Genomic DNA, 19,631 nt, shown 5'->3' with positions numbered 1-19,631 from the left:
CGGTAGGGCCTTTCATCTTACCTACCCAAAAAAAAAAAAAAAAATTAACACTATAAAAAATTGGCTATTATCATTAGAATTTACAGTGTTCCCAACCTCTTGATCATCAACCTTCTTTTCTATAATTTGCTGTTTGCAATGATTGAAATACAGGGAAAAAAGCAACCCACTTCACCAAATTTCCCAATGAAATCATCATAATAACAATAGAAGTGATCAAAATACCAAAAACGCTTCCATCACATAATCTGGCATACAAACAAGGAAGCCACATGACATTACTAAGCACGAAAAAAAATGAGCATCAGTTGCAACCCTGTTTTTCTGCAGTGCTTGCCATAGTAATCTGACATTCCAAATGCCGCGATCCCAGTTTGTTCTTCCATAACAGAAATCACCATACCCATGTTCCCAGATGCATTCCACTCTAGGTATTTGTAAAGCAAACCAAGAAATATTACTGAATGAACTGTAGTTGACAACAAATTCAACATAATATTTAATGATTCAAAAATCCGAATTTACAACCAAATTTTCGGATTTTTCATGATTTGAGAATTTTGGGTATTTTTTATTTTGGCTAAAAAACTTGCAATTGAGTGTTCAACTTACTTGATTTCCACTATTAATTCACTTTACAAGGGTTTTCTACTCATTTGAGGTATGACTTCTCTTTCTTTGTTCTACTTCATAAATATGAAACCCTAGGTTGTGCTTCAATAGTGAACTCTCTCTTTGCTTGTTATTTTTACCTATATTTTATGTTTTGTGATAATGTTTGTTGTTCATATAAAGCTTTATTATCATGAAATTACTTGATTGTTTGAATTTTTGGTACTTCCATTGTTATTCATCATCTTCTTCCATGGGTTTGGGTAGTAGCATTTTTCCATTATTTATATGTTCTGTATTTTATATGTAACGTTCTTTTATGTACTCTATGTTCGTTTGTAATGTATAATAAATTATTATAACTACGATTTTTTATTTATTTATAAGTAATTTTCGTTTATTTATAGGTAATGTTCTTTTATTCATAGGGTGATGTTCTTCCGGGTGTACCATGCGCATGGTACACACGGGTGTACGATAAAGTCACCTTGCTAACCTTATAGCAACTGATCTTTTTTTAAAAGTACAGTAAATTTCTTCTCTAATTATTGTCAATGAGCATACATGCTTTCTTTATCCAAATTAGCGATCCACCACTAATCTATGTAGGTTGAGATACTTTAAAATCAGAAAATAAAGATTGGAATGTGGATCGAATTTCTTAATGTATGTATAACGTTGTGACGTGTTAGAAACACTGTCTTATAAGCAAAATTCGCCCCGATTATAGTGCAATTGGAGATGGCGTTGCCTCCCAAGATTTAACACAGCGATCTCCCTTAATGTGCACTCAAAAAGAGAGATTAGGAACTCACAATATGCTCAGAACAACTTTAGAGGAAAACTGAAAATAATGGAGGAAGAAGAAGAAAAGAGTTTTTTGTGTATTTCAAAAGCCACGAAAAGATCAATTTATAAGGATGAAGAAAACCGTAAGTGTTGGAGAGAATCAAGCCACAAAATAATAGTGGAGAAAAACCGAGTCAAACGCTGTTGTGGGCTTCGTAACTGAATAATCTCATAAAAGCTGGAACGTCAATTACGACTTAGCCCAAAAAGGTAGACAAACCACACCACGTGCCACGAATCGAAAGCACTGCTAGAAATAGGCCTAATTTCGACGGAATTGCTCCGTCGGACTGTAATTCCCTCGGAAAATTTGAAATTTCCGGTGAAAATTGGAGTTGTTGGAAAAATCCGTCGGAATTGTCCCCTTCCGACGGAAAAATCTGTTGGAATTGTTCTGACGGATATAAATTCTCTCGGAATTGTCCCCTTCCGAGGGAATTAATTCCGTCGGAACGTTAAAGGAAATTAAAAAAAAAAACTGGAGTTTAATTCTTGTTTTGCGACAGAAAAGAAAGAATAGAGACAGGAAGAGAGGGAAAGGGAGAAAGAGGAAGAGAGAGAAAGGGAGAAAGAGAAAGAGAGAAGGAGAAAGGGAGAAGGAGAACGCGCCTCCACCACCAGCCGCCGCTTGGACGTCGCCGTGTAGGTAAGTCTCGTATTTTTTTTTTTTTTTTTTTTTTTTTTTTTTTTTTTTTTTTGCGGAAAACCCTAACCACCACCACCACCTAGGCTTCACCGGAATTCACCATTAGCAGCGCCGATTTTCACCACAACCACTTAGGCTTCACCGGAATTCACCATAGTGGTAAGTGTTGACCTTTTTTTTTTAGCAAACTGTTTTCGGGTTTTTTATGTGTTTTTTTTTATTTTTTTTTTGGAATTGCTACTAACAGCCACGACACCAGCCGGCCGCCGGTCTGCAACCAGAACGACGCCCAGCCACCGCCGACAGCAGGTTGTCTTTCCTTTTTCTTTTTCTTTTTTTCATTATAACTTGATAGCATTTATTTATTTTTTTATATAAATAGGCAGCACAAACTTAGTTACTAAGTTTTGAATTTGAATTATTTGTAGGATTTGTAGATTTATTTGGTTCTTTGGCGATAACAACTTCAGATTTACAGGTTAGAGAGTATATAAAAGCTATAATTATAAGTTTAGTTTATACTTGGCATGTTAGTGACTAATGATATGTAGATATATGTTAGTTTATTATTGTTTTAAGTGTAGTGTATACAATTTGTTGTATTTATATTTTAATATGTTGAAATATATGAAATGAATGTGTTTGTGTACTGTTATGATATGTTAGTTTAGTTTATTTAAGTTTAGTTTTTAGTTGTTGTATTATAACATGTTAGTTTAGTTTGGTTTAGTCTAATATAATAATGTATGTTTTTTATTTTAGTTTAGTGACAGGCGGTCGCACACCTAACAAAAATAACCTAACTAATCCTCCTAACTATGTAGTAGGGTAAGTCAGGGTTGATCCCACAGAGACTATGGTTCACCTAAAATTATCTAGACTCAAGTTATTACTAAGCAAAGATCAACAATGGTGGAATAATCTGAAACTAAAGTATGGAAAACTAGAACAAATTGAACGAGTATGATAAATCAAATAACTAAAACATCCAAGATCAAGTATCACCACAATTACGATCGATGCAATTATATTTCTACCCCTAAGATACGATTCCAATCAAATGGGGACAAGTAAACCCTAATCAATACCAAGGACCTCTCTCGAGTATCAATGGCTTCCCTAACATAAAATCAAGTCTATTCTCATGGTATCATGCAAATTAGAGACATTAAACACAATACTCTAACTTCCCAATTATCAACCCAAATATTCTCATGTTGAATCTCAAACCCTAAATTGATCTACCCAATTCCGTTTAAACCCAACTCTCGTTGTGATAGAAACAATGGAATAATAACAATACTAATTATCTCTAATCTAGTATTGGCATAATCACAATCAATCTAGCATAAGCAATTGCAAAAGTCATTAGAGAATTTAAAGAATCATGCTTCAATCATAATTGGGCTACCCTAGATCTTGGAATAAAGAAAATACTCACTCATAATGAAATAAACAATAACAAAAATAATTAAGGAAAACATAATTAAGAAAATTAAAGATGAGAAGAAAATACCGAATCTTAAATTGAATGGAAAACGGAAAGTAGAAATCTTGAATCTTGAATTACAAAAGCTAAAGCAAAATAATGGAGAGTACTAGGTCTTAACAATGTAAAACTAGACTAATAAAAACTTAATGATGAAATAAAACAATACTTAGTGTATTTATAACCCTAGAAAGATAAGAAAACATATAAATTTCTTAGCGCATAATCCTTCCAGGAGACACGGACGTGCCTACAAGAGGCACGGACGTGCCTCTGATCGAGTGCAAACTTCCTTGGCTTCTGACTTTTAGGCACGGACGTGCCTGTGCTGGGCACGGACGTGCCTCCCTTGCTCCTTGATAGCGGCAGCAGGCACGGACGTGCCTAGGTGAGGCACGGACGTGCCTCTTGACGAGTGTAATTCTGCAGTCTTGGGCACGGACGTGCCCCTGCTAGGCACGGACGTGCCTAATGTCGAAGCTCATAGCTGTGTAAACTGACTTGGAGGCACGGACGTGCCTCACTCCAAAAGTCCCTAAATAGCTCGTTCTTCAATCAACAAGCCTCATGAAGGTTCGTGGGCCTCGGTTTAGCTTCGTGACTTCGTAAAATATCCAAATTAGCTCCGTTAATCCTGAAATACATCAAAAACAACGAAACTACCCATAAAAGCATCGAATCATCGAAACTAAACCAAATTACACCAAAATAGACTAAATCACTCTGCTAATAAAACCAACTAAAAATAAGCTAACAAATATGCACAAAACACGACTTATCATTTAGTTTTGTGTAATATAGTGTATCTTAGTTTATTTAGTTTAATATTTTTGTTTGATATAATGTTTAATATAATGTTTAATAATTGTGCTTATTTATTTGCTTATTTTAGTTTAATTATGATATATCTCTGTTTAGTGTAATGCATGTGTCCTTCACTTTATATATATATAATAAATGAATCATTTGCATAATCATATGCCCAGATACCCGTTCAAGGCATACACATTAGGAGTATGACTTGAATAGTCCCCGGATGGGACTGTCCTTGTACGCTTATTCTCACTTAAGTGGTGAATGTAAGCCTTGTTTTTTTATTCTAGGGAAAATCCTGCCTTTTCATCTCTCTATAGTGTTCTCTGGGTACATATGTAGGTGTGTTTAATCGCCTACATCGTGTACTTGGAGAACTGTAGGGAAATGCTGGCGGATTTTCCATAGAATTGAAAACCTGGCTTACATTCACTAGTGAGATTAAAAGTACAAGGATGGGTTAGGTTGGAGTGATAAGGACCCTTTGGAAGCATTTCGAATCTCATTTGCATTTCCATAACGCTTTGGTGGATAATGACTACGAAATACGGTTTATGACTAATGTGATTGTACATATGCGTGAGTTGTGTAGAAGTTGTAATCATGAAACGAAGAGAACGTAGTTGGATGTATGAAAGGAAGGTTGGGAAAAGTATTAATCCGGAGTTCGTGAAAGGGGTTGATGAATTCATTGAGTACGTCACAGATCATCCCGAGAGTAGTAACCCAAATGAAGTTAGGTTTCCATGTGTTAAATGTAAGAACAAACGACTTTGGAATGCGGATACGGTTAAAATTCATATGTACTGCAAGGGTTTCATACCTAACTACTATAAGTGGATGTGTCACGAGGAAGGGTTTCCGCGAGCTCCTGAACGACGGTCCAACGAATATCGTGAATTGGTTTTCGATGCTTTTGGTCATAACCAAGATCAGTGGCACTCCGAGCAGGCTAGTGTTTCATCGGATGAGGAGCCTAATGCAACAGCTAAGCATTTTCTGGATTTGTTACAGGCTTCTAAAAGGCCATTATATAAAGGGAGTTCTTTGTCTATGTTAGAGATGGCTGCTAGAATCACTAGCCTAAAGTGTGAGTATAATTTGCCTTACAAATGTGCTGATGGGTTTGCTTCTTTGCTAAGTGAAGCGATTCCGAACAACGGCCATATGGCCGACATATTCTATGAGGTGAAGAAGATTGTGAAGGGGTTGGAACTGTTTCATCAAAAGATTCATGCATGCTCGAAAGGGTGTATGTTGTTTTGGAAGGATGATGCTCATCTGTCTGCATGTAGGGTGTGTGGCAACGACCGATACAAGCAGACTTCCAAAGGTAGCCTAATGCCTTTGAATGTTCTGTTTTATTTCCCGATCACACCCAGGTTGCAAAGACTGTTTGCAACTAAGAACATCTCGAAGGAAATGACATGGCATTCGAAAAATCCCCGAGTTTAAGGCACAATGGCACACCCTAGTGATAGTGAAGCTTGGAAACACCTCGACAGTCGCATTCTAGAGTTTGCCTCTGAGCCTCGTAATGTGAGACTTGGCTTTTGCACAGATGGTTTTGCTCCTCATGGTAAGTTTGGGGGACAATATTCTTGTTGGCCTGTCATTTTGACCCCTTATAACCTGCCTCCCTCAATGTGTATGAAAAGAAAATTCATGTTCCTTTTGTTGCTCGTGCCTGGTTTTAAAAACCCTAAGGGACACTTGGATGTGTACATGTAACCGTTGATATAGGAGTTGAAACTGTTGTGGGAAGTTGGCGCGGCTACGTACGATATTTCGATGAAACATAATTTTAATTTTCGAGCAGTCATCCTATGGACCGTTAGTAACTTCCCGGCTTATGGTATGTTGTCCGGGTGGGCCACAGCTGGTAAGAAAGCTTGTCCACATTGCATGGAGAAGAGCAAAACATTTTGGCTCGAACATGGTGGTAAAGTTTCTTGGTTTGATTGCCACCGCCAATTCCTTCCGACAGATCACCCTTTTCGGACTAGTAAAACTGCATTCTGCAAAAACAAAGTCAAAAAAGGTGCCCCTCCACACATCATGTCAGGAGAGGAGCTGTGGGAATGTGTGAAGGACCTTCCAAAGGCGGCAGATGGGCCCAATTCACTTAAACGGCTAAAAAAGGAAAAGAAGGGGTGGTTCAAGCAAAGCACACTGTGGGAGCTCCCATATTGGAAGCATTTGCTGATTAGTCACAACTTAGATGTCATGCACATTGAAAAGAACTTCTTTGATCAATTAATTCACACTATAATGGATGTGAAAAAGCATACGTGTGACACGCCATCAGCTTGGAATGACATTGCCAGATATTGTAAACGTCCGCAGCTTCATCTTCAGGAGGATGATAGAGGAAAAGAGGTCATGCCAAAGGCTCCATTCGCTCTTGACAAGACTCAGAGAAAAGTTTTGTGTGAGTGGGTTAAATAGCTGCGATTTCCTGATGGTTACGCCTCCAATTTGAGCAGATGCTTAGATTTGCAAGCATGTAAGCTCCACAGAATGAAAAGCCATGACTGTCACGTGTTCATGGAGAGGTTGTTGCCCACTGCTTTGAGGGAATTGCTCCCTTGCTATATTTGGAATGCAATTACAAAGATCAGCCAATTCTTCTGCGACTTGTGTTGCTATACAACATAAGTTAGTGACATGGAGCGATTGGAGAAAAACATACCTGGGATCCTTTGCAAGCTTGAGAAGGTCTTCCCTCCTGCATTCTTTAATTCCATTGAGCATTTACCTATACATTTGCCATACGAGGGGAAGTTATGTGGTCCTGTTCAATACAGATGGATGTATCCCTTCGAAAGGTAAATCAAAGATCCTTTCACATCCTATGTTTTACATCCTATTCACTGGCATGACTTGTTCAAAAATTTTACATGACTATAATTGCAGGTTCCTCAATCATTTGAAACGGAAAATTAGAAACAAGGCTCGAGTTGAAGGGTCCATATGCAATGCTTATCTCACTGAAGAGATAGCAAACTTCTGCTCCAATTACTTTCAGTCGACAGTTGACACTAAGACACGAGATCTCGATCGAAATGTGAATCCCGACGTCGACTCTACATTGGACGACGCTGATATTCCAGAGTTGTTCAAGGAGGATAGCAGTTGTGTGTCAAATGAGGGTAAAACTCGGTTCTTAGATGACAAAGAACTCGAGTGTGCACATTTGTTCGTGTTACGAAACACCGGCATTCTTGGCGAATACGAAAGGTATATTTGGTTTAGGTATGCAGTGTATTCATATTTACGAACAACTACAATGATTACAATGTTGATCTACATTGTGTCTTTGGCCTCGTAGGAAGTTTGAGGATTACATTCTTAGAGCTCGTCCTTATCTGCTTAGAGAAGAAGTCATGGAGAAATGCAAAGCTGAATTCTCTGATTGGTTTCATCACAAGGTGATATCCATGGCCTAACATTGACATAATTATGAATTTTACTTAATGCACTTCAATTTATTCAATTCATGAACTGTGAGGTTGATAATCAAAACGTTCATAGGTGGTTGAAGAGAATCCAAATTCAGATGTCCTGCGTGAGTTGTGCATGCGTCCTTTCAAGTGAGTTCGAACTTGGAGGCAGATTTTTGTTGGTGGATTTAATTTCCATACACATGCCCATGGCAAGCACAAATCTACAATGAATTATGGTGTGTGTATCCAGTGAGGATGGTGGAGAGTACTTCGACATTTTAGACGACATAATCGAACTTGTCTACACTGGTCCCTAAAAACAATACAAGACAATTTTGTTTAAGTGTAATTGGATGGATTGTGGTAGGGGAATGAACATACATGAACAATACAAGCTTGTCGAAGTAAATCATACCCCAAGTATGATCCATTTGTCTTATCTTACCAAGTGACTTAAGTGTATTACGCATCATACCTTAGCCTGAAATGGGACCAAGTTCAATGGTGGTCTGTGTTTAAAACACATGCAAGGTCAGTGGTTGATGCTCCGGTGGACTTAGAGTTTTTGCAAGCACCATCCCCACAAGTACATGCAACGCTATGCCCACCGAATGACATTCCAGACTACGCCAGAGATGATGATAAAGAAGATGATGACGATGGCTTTATTATCTCAAGCGATGAAGATGATGAATCTAGTATCGACTCCAGTGATAGTGACGAGGATGATGACATGGATGTATAATTAGATTATAGTAGTGATGACTGTAGTAGTGATAGCAGTGATGAGATTACTGAGTAGGAGAATATGTTAATTTCTGTTAAGGGACACTTATTATTGTAAAATATAAATGAATTGGTCTTATGTTAAGTTTTTACTGTTTGTATAAAAGACATATTACATTGCACTACACTTGTCATTTATAGTATCATGTCATGTTACTAACGTGTATTTCAAGTGGTCATGGCCAGAAAAGAAACTGGAGAATCGTCGAGGAAAAGAAAGGCGAAAAAGAAAGCTCCCGCTAGTGTCATCGACAACTATGATGAGGAAATGGTTGATGCAGAGACGCATGATTTGGGAGCCGACGAGTCGCCCCCCTCCACCCCTAGCGATGATCAGTCACAAGATGAGTCAGAGCTACCGGTTTTGGACCCTACTACGCTCTGGTACGTACATATCATGACATGGAGGATCAGACACAAGACTTATGTTATTATTTTCAAAATTGTAACCTATTTATTACTTCTAACTAGTATATATCATGTTGTTTCTTGTTTCATGTAGGTTTGATGATCACAAGGTGAGGAGTGGAGTATTCGGTACGATTACTGGATACTACCGAGCCCCTTGGAGGAACTTTGGAGAAGTAGATGAAGCTACGAAAAAACACTGGTGGACCTTGTTCAGCGTATGCTTTTTGTAACTTAGTTAATACATGTTTTATTAATTGTATTGATTTAGTTGAGTTTATAACTTTTATATGTTATCATTTGCAGGCACAATTCAGATGGGCACCTCAGTTGAACGAGCAAGTGAAGCTCACATATCGGAGGAGGGCAGCAACACGCCTGCGTGACATGTTCCACAAAGTCACGCACAAGATGAATGGCGCCAAGCCAAGTTGGCTGAGTGAGGAGGTCCACAAGAAGATGATGGACATTGTTGCCACTGATTCAACTTACAAGGCGAGGTCGGCGCAAAACAAAAAGAACAAAAGGGACGGTTCTATGGAAAATCCCGTCCAAGGAACCCACTTTCAGGGTTCGTTGTCGGCTGTACAACATGCAAAAAGGATGGTAAGTTTGTTTATAAAGCAAGTATATAGAAGGCATTTGTGTGTATTACAATGTAACAGGGGTGTGACATGTTTAACGTGTGTTCCTATTTTTTTCTGTAAAAGGCGGCGAAGAACAAGGGGAAGCTACTAACAGCTCCTGCGTTGTTTCTGAAGACACACTTCAAGGAGCTGCCTGGGAAAGGCACAGTGCCAGTAAACCCCAAAGCTAAGGAAATTGCGATAACAAATTCCCGAAACTTAGTTCCTTGGTTCATTTTTCATGAATATGGTACCCAACACTTAGTTAATTTGGGTTTTTTTTATCATTTCAAGCACTATACACCTAAAACTATCAATAATTGACATGTAATGAAAAAAATGGAGCTCATTTGCTAAGACATGAAGAAAATAGGCAACATAGAAGTCGCCTAGGCCGATTTTGGTTCATTTCTCATGAATATGGACCCAAAACTTAGTTTGTTTGTTTTTTTGGGTCATTTCAAGGCCAACACACCTAAAATATTTATAATTGACATGTTAGGAGGAGAAATGAGAACATTAGCTTAGAAATGGAGAAATGGAAAACATAGAAGTCACCTAGGCCAGTTTTGGTTCATGTCTCATGAATATGGACCCAAAACTTAGGTTCTTTATTTTTTTGGTCATTTCAAGCCCTACACTCCTAAAACTATGTATAATTGACATGTTAGGAGGAGAAATGAGAACATTAGCTTGAAATGGAGAAAATGGGCAACATAAAAGTCACCTAGGCCAGTTTTGGTTCATTTCTCATGAATATGGACCCAAAACTTAGTTTGTTTGTCTTTTTGGGGTCATTTCAAGGCCAACACACCTAAAACTATTTATAATTGACATGTTAGGATGAGAAATGAGAACATTAGCTTAGAAATGGAGAAATTGAGCTAAGTAGAAGTCACCTATGCCACACTTGGTTCATTTTTCATGAATATGGTACCCAAAGCTTATTTATATAACTTACTAACTCGTTTGCTCCTTTTCATATGTATATCTTATAGGAGTTCTACCAAAAGAGGGTTGAGCAGGCTAGCACTCAAAGGACTCAGAAGAGTCCAAATGAGCTGTACTGGGAGACCGTGGGTGGTCAGAACAAAAAGGGGCGTGTGAAGGGACTTGGAGAAAGTGCAGACCTTTACTACAGCAGCCAAATGGGTCGACTTTCCACATTTTCCCAGCAGTACACGCCCTCCCTTGTTTTTCAGATGCAGGATCAGATCGAAAACAGGGTGTAGGCTCTTCGGAGTGATATGCGGAGTGAAATGGAAGCCGAGATGGAAGCCCGGATTCAAGCCCAAATGGAAGCCATGGAGAGGAGAAACCAGAAAAGGTGGGAACAGTGGATGATGAGTCGTTTCCCTAATGACACATGTTCCACCTTGCAACCTCCTCATCGAGACCCTAGGGACGACGACCCGGGTAGTGGCGGAGCAGGGTAGGGTACTTCGGCAGTTGCTTAGCTTTATTTTATGTAGTGTTTATATGACTTCAAATTTGGATTACGTTTTATGGCTGTATACAACGGAATTATTATTATATATATATATAAATGTTTTTGTAAAAAATCAATAATTTAATTTTGTCGTGATATTAAGTGCAGGAGGTTTAGGTATTAAATGGTAGCAATTTCCCGCCAAAATAACACAATTACATTGTCTTATTCCGTCGGAACTTTCTTACGAAAATTGTTTATGTCGCAATGCACATAAGTTTCTGACGGACAATTCCGTCGTAATGTACCTACGGATTTTTTTCCCGTCGCAAAGTTCTGACATAATTAATCCGTCGCAAGGTTCCCAAGTTTTCGAGGGAAAAATCCGTCGCAAGGTGCAAAACATTCCGACGGAATATTCCGTCGGAAGCATGGCTTGTTGCGACGGAATTTTCCGTCGGAAGGTAACTCACACCGACGGAAAATGTCTTCCAACGGAAAATGTTCCATCGGAACATTGTGATGGACTTCCCAATTAAGTCAAACATGACTCCGACAGACCAAAATCCGTCGGAAATTCCGTCGGAATGCACCTTTCCGACGGATTTTCCCTCGGAATATCGCGAAATTCCTACAAAATGAAATGCGACGGTGCCTTCCGACGGAATTCCGTCGGAAATGGGCATTTCCGACGGAATTTCAGGGTTTTCCGTCGTTGATTGGCTATTTTTTAGTAGTGAAGGAAAACTGAAAATAATCGAGGAAGAAGAAGAAAAGAGTTTTTTGTGTATTTTAAAAGCCACGAAAAGATCAGTTTATAAGGATGAAGAAAACCGTAAGTGTTGGAGAGAATCAAGCCACGAAATAATAGTGGAGAAAAACCGAATCAAACGCTGTTGTGGGCTTCGTAACTGAACAAACTCATAAAAGCTGGAACTTAGTTACGACTTAGCCCAAAAAGTTAGACACACCACATGCCACAAATCGAACCGGTCGGACAGCGGTGTGCGCATGGGGATGCCCCCTTCTAGCACACAACAATAGGGAAAGCACTTCAAACATAAAAGTATAAACACACATATTTAAACCAAGTAAAATTTACTTCTCCTTCCAATGTGGGACAAATCCCCTTTTCTTCCAATATATAAATCAAGTAAAGCCTTCCTTATCCCACCAATGTGGGACAAAGAGTTTTCCTCCAAAACAAATAAAAACTTCCTTAGCATTATTTCCAACAATCCCCCACAAATGTGAAGGAAAAAGATTATAAGACAAATAAAAGCACCAGTTTTGAGCATTTTAATAGGTTTGATACTTAAGTACTGGTATCTTTCGATTGAACTAATATATAGTGAAGATTAGGCAACTCCTTTGTTAAGTGAGTGAACGAATCTGGAACTCACTCAACTTAGAAATTAAATCCTAATAACACATATCTTACCTTAAAACATTGTGAGTTCCGCAATAAAAATCAACCACCAAGATTGGCCATCAAACTTGGGATGCTCATGAGTGCCTTAGAAAGACTGCCCATGTCTTTCATAGAAGGTGGCCAAACCTTCACACCCACGTAGGTGATTTCATCAAGTCTATCACATAGACCACCCAGACCCTGGGATATGAAATCATTAAGAGCCTTTGCTCAACCTCACATTATCAAAGCGGTGAATTCATCAAGTCCGTCTCATTAGGACCACCCAAATTATGGGCTATGAATTCATTAAAAGCTAAAAGCTTAACCTCACCAAATGTACAAGTCATAGGAATGGAAAGTGTACAACTATGAGTCTTTCCATGGCTTCGTTAGTCCACATGAATCCTTGTGTGAACAAGGTCAGATATCCACCATGAATTCCTCAATTAACGGGCTTAAGCCCCATTCCCCTCGACGTATCAAGGACAAGTCTCCTATTTAGTCCTTTGGTCAATGGATCTGCTAGATTCTTCTCAAATCTTACATATTCCATAGTGATAACACAGACTCATGTCTCACATGAATGTGCCTCTTTTTGCCATTGTAAGCACTGTTTTTGGCAACACAAATAACAGCATGTGAATCACAATGTAAAGATATAGGTGGAGTAGGTCGCCCCCACAATGGAATATCTGCTAATAAGTTTCTTAACCACTCCGCCTCTTGCCCGGCCAAGTCCAAAGCAATGAATTCAGACTCCATAGTTGACCGGGCAATACAAGTCTGCTTTGAAGACTTCCAAGACATAGCTGCTCCACAAAAAGTGAAAATATATCCACCAGTGGAGCTTACCTCATCATTGTCAAACACCTAGTTTGCATCACAATATCCTTCTAACATAGCAGGAAAACCAACATAATGCACACCCCAATCGATAGTGCCTCGAAGATACCTTAATAGTTTTGGTAACTTTAACACCCAATCCATTGTGACACACTATTGCCATTGTTCTTTTTCAAATGAATGCTAGCATCATAAGGAGTTTTAACAAGCACAACATCATAATTGTTAAATTTCTTTAACACTTTTCCCACAAAATGAGATTGAGACAAAGAGAAACCATTACTAGTTTTGGTACTTTAACACCCAAAATCACATCAGTTTCACCTAAATTTTTCATCTCAAAATAAGAGGAAAGAAATTCTTTTGTTTCATTAATAACATCAATATGTGTACCAAAAAACAACATATCATCTACATATAAGCAGACAATTACACAATCAGATCCAAACATTTTTTAGTACACACAAGTATCAGCACGGTTTGCTACAAACCCAAAACTAAGTATTGTTTTATGAAACTTTTCATACCACTGTTTTGGAGCTTATTTTAACCCATACAAGGATTTCTTTAACTTACACACTTTTTGTTCCTGTCCAGGAACCACAAAACTTAGAGGTTGAACCATATAAATTTCCTCCTCTAAGTCGCCATTTAAAAAAGCAGTTTTTACATCCATTTGATGCACAATCAGATTATAGCTAGAAGCTAATGCAAGTAAAGTACGTAAAGTGGCGATCTTAGTCATTGGTGAGTAAGTGTAAAAGAAATCAACACCAAATTTATGAGTGGAGCCTTTAATTACTAGTCTTGCCTTATACCTTTCAACAGTACCATCAGTTCTAAGTTTTATTTTAAAAATCAATTTTCAACCAATGGCTTTACTACCTTTAGGCCAATCAACTAGTTTCCATGTATGATTAGACATGATGGACTCTATTTCACTATTAACAGCTTCCTTCCAAAAACTTGCATCAATTGAACAAATGGCCTCTTCAAATGTTTTAGGATCATCATCAAACAAATGATAACATACAACAAGTTCATCTATTTCATCAACATCATTGAGTTCAGTTAAGAAAGTAGTAAAAAAAATCAGGACCAAAGCTAGTCTCAGTTCTACATCTCTTACTTTTCCAAGGTTGTACAACATCATCATTACAACAGGAGAAGGAATAGGCATAGAAGAGGATGAAGGAGCAGATAAAGTCACATCATGTGATACATTAATTTTCTTCAAAGGGAAAACACGCTCAAAGAATTCAACATTTCTAGATTCACACATAGATTTACCATTTAAGCACATGAACCCATAGGCTGCACTATTTGCAGCATAACCAACAAATATAACATCAAAGGTTTTACGTCCAATATTTTCCCGTTTAAAGGAAGGTAAAGAAACTTTAGCAAGACACCCCCACACTTTCAAATATTTAAGGATAGACACATGGTCTTTCCATAATTTATAGGGAGTTATATCGAGTTTTTTATGAGGTACTTTGTTCAACACATAAGTAGATGAGTGAATGGCCTCCCCCCCCCCCCAACATAATAGCAGGAAAACCAGAACTAATCAACATGGCATTCATCATTTCCTTAAGGGTTCCATTTTTCCTTTCAGCAATGCCATTTTGTTAGGGAGTATAGGGAGCAGAAAGTTCATGGATGATTCCATTTTTCTCACAAAGTCCTTTTAAAAAAATGGTTCCATACTCTCCCCCCCCTCTGACCTAAGTCTTTTAATCTTACGGTCCAATTGATTCTCAACTTCTGTCTTATAAATTAAAAACATGTTTTCCGCCTCATCTTTGGTTCTTAACAGATACACTTTGGTATATCTAGAATGGTCATCAACAAAGGTAATATAATACCGTTTTCCGCCTTTGCTTACAGTATTCTTAAAGTCAGCTAAGTCCGTATGAACCAATTCAAGCAATTCAGTTTGTCTACTAATAACAGGTTTGAATAATTTCTTGGAATGTTTAGCTTCAACACAGATTCCACATTTATGACCATTACAGACTAGACTAGGACTTAAAGACATGTTTTGCAAGCGTTTCATGGAACCATAATTTACATGTCCTAATCTAGCATGCCAAAGATCAAAAGTCTCAAAAATAGAAGTAGAAGTAAAAACTTTATTAATAGAATCAGCAACAAATACAGTTTCTAAAATAAATAGTCCACCCGACAGATATCCTTTCCCCACAAATTCCCTATTACGAGATAACACTAACTTATCGCCTTCAAAAACAAGTTTCACACCAGCCTTGTTTAGAAGTGCACCAGAAATTAAATTTCTACGAAGGGAAGGGACATACAACACATTTTGCAAAGACAAAGATTTTCCAGAATTTAATTTAAGGAGAATTTTTCCTTTACCGAGAACTTCGGAACTGCTGGAATTGCCCATGTACACCTGATCAGCTTTGGCAAACTCATGGAACTCGATAAAAAGGTCTTTGTCCGAACAAAATTGTTTGGTGGCTCCGGTGCCAACGACCCATTCTGTTTTGTTGTCGACGAGGTTGATTTCAGAAACTACGGCAGCAATGACATCATCAGATTCTGCAACAATATGGGCTTGGTTCTTGTTCTGGTCTAATTTCTACCCATTGTTAGATGCATCTTTGCGGTTGTAGCATTGCCATGCCTTGTGGCCTTGCTTTCCACAGACATAACAGCCACCATTACCCTTCTTAGATTTGTGGTTTTTCTTGAAGTTATTGCTCCTTTTGTTTTGAACTCCAATCGATTTCTGATTTTGGTTCTTCTTGGAATTTGCAGCAGCTTTGTTTTGTTTGTTAAACCTGTCATGTTTTGGAACAGAAGATTCCACAATGTTAGCTTTAACAGAAAGTTCATAAGGAGATGAATATTTATCCTTAAGGCGGTTGGCTTCTTCAATCTTCATATGACCGACTAGCTCCTCAAGTGACATATCCTTCTTCTTGTGTTTGAGATGGTTGCGGTTGTTGGACCACGAATCAGGGAGCTTCTCGATCAGAACGTTGGCTTGAAACACCTCGCACATCTTCATACCCTTGGCCAAAATGTCAGCTACCAGGTTCTCGTACTCATGAACTTGCTCCATGATCGGCTTGTCATCAACAATTTGGAATTTTAGCCACTTTCCCGTTGCATACTTCTTCTTTCTCGCATCATCATTCCCATATTTCTTCTCAAGAGTCTCCCAAATAGATTTGGAAGATTTGTTGTTGATGAAGAAATTGAACAGCGAGTTGGACATGTGACTCAGAAGATGACCTCGAACGAACTTGTTATGCTTCTCATATTTAGCGATCTGTTCGTCTATGGCAAAAGATGAAGCAACAGAGGTATCTCCGGCTTGAGGGCGAACCGGACAGTCACGAACAAGAACATAATCGACCTCCAATTGTTCGAAGAAGAGTAACAGTTTTTGAGACCAACGTTTGTAGTTAGTCCCATCAAGGGGTTCAAGTTTAGAGAGATCAGGTAGGGTTTTTGTGATTGAAAAATCCATGATCTGAAATTACAGTAGAAAATTATGCTTCTAAATTGTAGGTTGAGATACTATAAAATCAGAAAATAAAGATTGGAATGTGGACCGAATTTCGTAATGTATGTATAACGCTGTGACGTGTTAGAAACACTGTCTTAGAAGCAAAATTCTCCCCGACTATGGTGCAATCGGAGATGGCGTTGCCCCTTAAGATTTAACACATCGATCTCCCTTAATGTGCACTAAAAAAGAGAGATTAAGAACTCACAATATGCTTAGAACAACTTTAGAGGAAAACTGAAAATAATAGAGGAAGAAGAAGAAAAGAGTTTTTTTGTGTATTTCAAAAGCCACGAAAAGATCAGGTTATAAGGATGAAGAAAACCGTAACTGTTGGAGAGAATCAAGCCACGAAATAATAGATCTGTTGGAGAAAAGCCGAGTCAAACTCTGTCGTGGGCTTCGTAACTGAACAATCTCATAAAAGCTGTAACGTCAATTACGACTTTGCCCAAAAAAGTAGACATACCACGCATGTGCCATGAACCAAATGCCAACAACGTGTGCATGAGGATGCCCCATTCTAGCCCACAACAATAGAGAAAACACTTCAAATATCAAAGTATAAACACACATATTTAAACCAAATAAAATTTACTTCTTTCACCAATGTGGGACAAAACCCCTTTTCTTCCAATATATAAATCAAGTAAAGCCTTCCTTATCCCACCAATGTGGGACAAAGAGTTTTCCTCCAAAACAAATAAAAACTTCCTTAGCATTATTTGCAACAATCTGAGTCTCTAAGGGGTTCAATAAGCAACTGGAGAGGCTCCGCTGCTAACAAGTCCTGTTTCCTGGTTGATGTGCAACTTTTTTTCCACTCCGCGATCAGTTGCTTGTTTATTTGCTAGCTTCGTAAACTTTTGCAGAAATCAGCATGGTTAGATTCACGCTACAGAACTCTAGATAGAAGAGGGACATTCTGACAAGGGTAACAGTAATAACTGCAGATATTACCATAGTACTGCAGGGTCTGAGAATTTTCTGCTGACTTTGATACAAGTTTTATATCAGGAGAAACAATTGTTAAAGGAAGCATTACAGGTAATTTCTATAGAAACAACACATCAAGGGAAGACAAAGTAGTAATGCTCCAATATTCTAAATTTCATTTCACTTTGGCCAGTAAAAAAAGTCGGCATTATTATGCCATCCTTAGAACAGATTTTCATTTATGTTACTACATCAAAGTACTAATTCCGGATGGAGGGAGTACTGGAGTAGCTAATATTAGATAGACGTGTTATTCAAATTGCATACTTTATGCTATAATTTGCCAACTTTGGTATTCCAGCTATCCCACTAACACCCCCACATATCAAAATCAAGATAGCTCACTAGCCTTCAAGTATTCTGACCTAACAAAACTCTATACAATTAGAGTGTCAAAAGTAAACTTGGACAATTAAGCTTTATACGAAGTACATAGCAGTAGTATATGAAAATGCGATATATATCTCCTAACAAAGATCATCAGCTTCCACAGCTTTGTGCACCTCCTCTTGAGCCTTCTTCGACGATACTTGAGCCTTACAATCATAAAAGTACGCCACAAGAGCAACCCACTTCACCAAGCTCCCAAAGAAAACCAACCCAAAACCAATTACAGTGACAGCAACTGTAACAACAATCACATAGTTACACATTCTTGCAAGTAAAAAGGGCAGCCTCAGAACAAAACTGTATGACAACACCATAAGCATCAATTTGAACCCGGTTCGCTTACAATGTTTTCCATAGTAAGCTGATAACTCTAATGCATAGAGGCTGGCTTCGATTTGCAACATAGAAATCACCATAGCCATGTTCCACAAAACAATCCATTCTAGATACTTGTAAAGGATACCATAAAAAATCAGTGCATGAAACCCTATTGACAGGATTTTCACGAAATCTTCCCTTAAGAAAAGGTATTGCATGATAAAATGGTGGCTTAAAACTGTCCAAAATAAACCAGCAAATGTACAAATTGAGAGTAGTTGAACCCAAAACAAGGTAATAAAAGCACCTTTAAGGATAACATTCTTGTAGATACCTTCTTTTGTAATCTCCTTGACAGTTAATGATGATGACCTTTCCCCTGCATATATTTTCACCCCAAGATTTACAGTTAAGGGCAAACTAAAAATTTTGAGAAGAGGGAGAAGTACCAGATAGAACGGGAAGAGCTATAGAACGACACGAAAGTGTTTCCTTCTGAGATCATTTTCATCATATTCAAACTCTTCACCAGTAAAATGGTAGGTGTACGGAAAGGAAGGTGGTAGTAGAAACTTTGATACATCATCCATTACTTCGGAGATTTTGATCTCATATAAAACCATGAAAACAAACAAAGGTAAAACAGACATAATAGTTAAGACCATGAACATGGTGTTACTCTTCAGGATTTTTGTAGCACATTTCAGAATCTCCAACGACGTCAGATGCTTGAGATCGTCTTCATTGCGTAGGAAAGATTGATCAAAACCTGAACTCATAACTGTCTTATCTACCTGCTTATTATTTTATTTTTTTCCGAGGGTACACTAATGATTTTCTACTAAACTTTTCCGAATTCTGATTTAGCTAACATTATATGTGGAAATAGCTAAAAGGTAAAAAAAAAATGCACGCAAATGCGTGCATGATGATGATACTTGGTGATATAAGACTTAGAATGCCTACACAATATATTCTCAATGTTAATCAAATATGGTATTTGAATAAATAATACAAAACGAATG

The 19,631-nt window shown here is 38.0% G+C and overlaps 2 protein-coding genes across 2 annotated transcripts; one reads left to right on the top strand and one right to left on the bottom strand.

Moving 5' to 3' along the window:
* The first annotated feature begins 5,012 nt into the window (after positions 1-5,012).
* LOC110707672 lies at positions 5,013-5,864 on the top strand. The gene has a single exon (XM_021885698.1). The coding sequence runs from the start codon at positions 5,013-5,015 to the stop codon at positions 5,862-5,864; it is 852 nt and encodes a 283-aa protein (XP_021741390.1).
* Positions 5,865-18,357: 12,493 nt separating this feature from the next.
* LOC110707666 lies at positions 18,358-19,385 on the bottom strand. Its single transcript, XM_021885688.1, has 2 exons — positions 19,136-19,385; positions 18,358-18,985 (listed from the first exon to the last, which is right to left on the bottom strand). The coding sequence occupies exons 1-2, from the start codon at positions 19,383-19,385 to the stop codon at positions 18,366-18,368; spliced, it is 870 nt and encodes a 289-aa protein (XP_021741380.1). The 3' UTR covers positions 18,358-18,365.
* Positions 19,386-19,631: the final 246 nt, after the last annotated feature.

The sequence above is a fragment of the Chenopodium quinoa genome, unplaced genomic scaffold, assembly GCF_001683475.1.
Source record: "Chenopodium quinoa cultivar QQ74 unplaced genomic scaffold, ASM168347v1, whole genome shotgun sequence".
Taxonomy (NCBI): domain Eukaryota; kingdom Viridiplantae; phylum Streptophyta; class Magnoliopsida; order Caryophyllales; family Amaranthaceae; genus Chenopodium; species Chenopodium quinoa.
The sequence above is the reverse complement of the archived record's forward strand: the minus strand, read 5'-3'. Positions and strand labels throughout refer to the sequence as shown.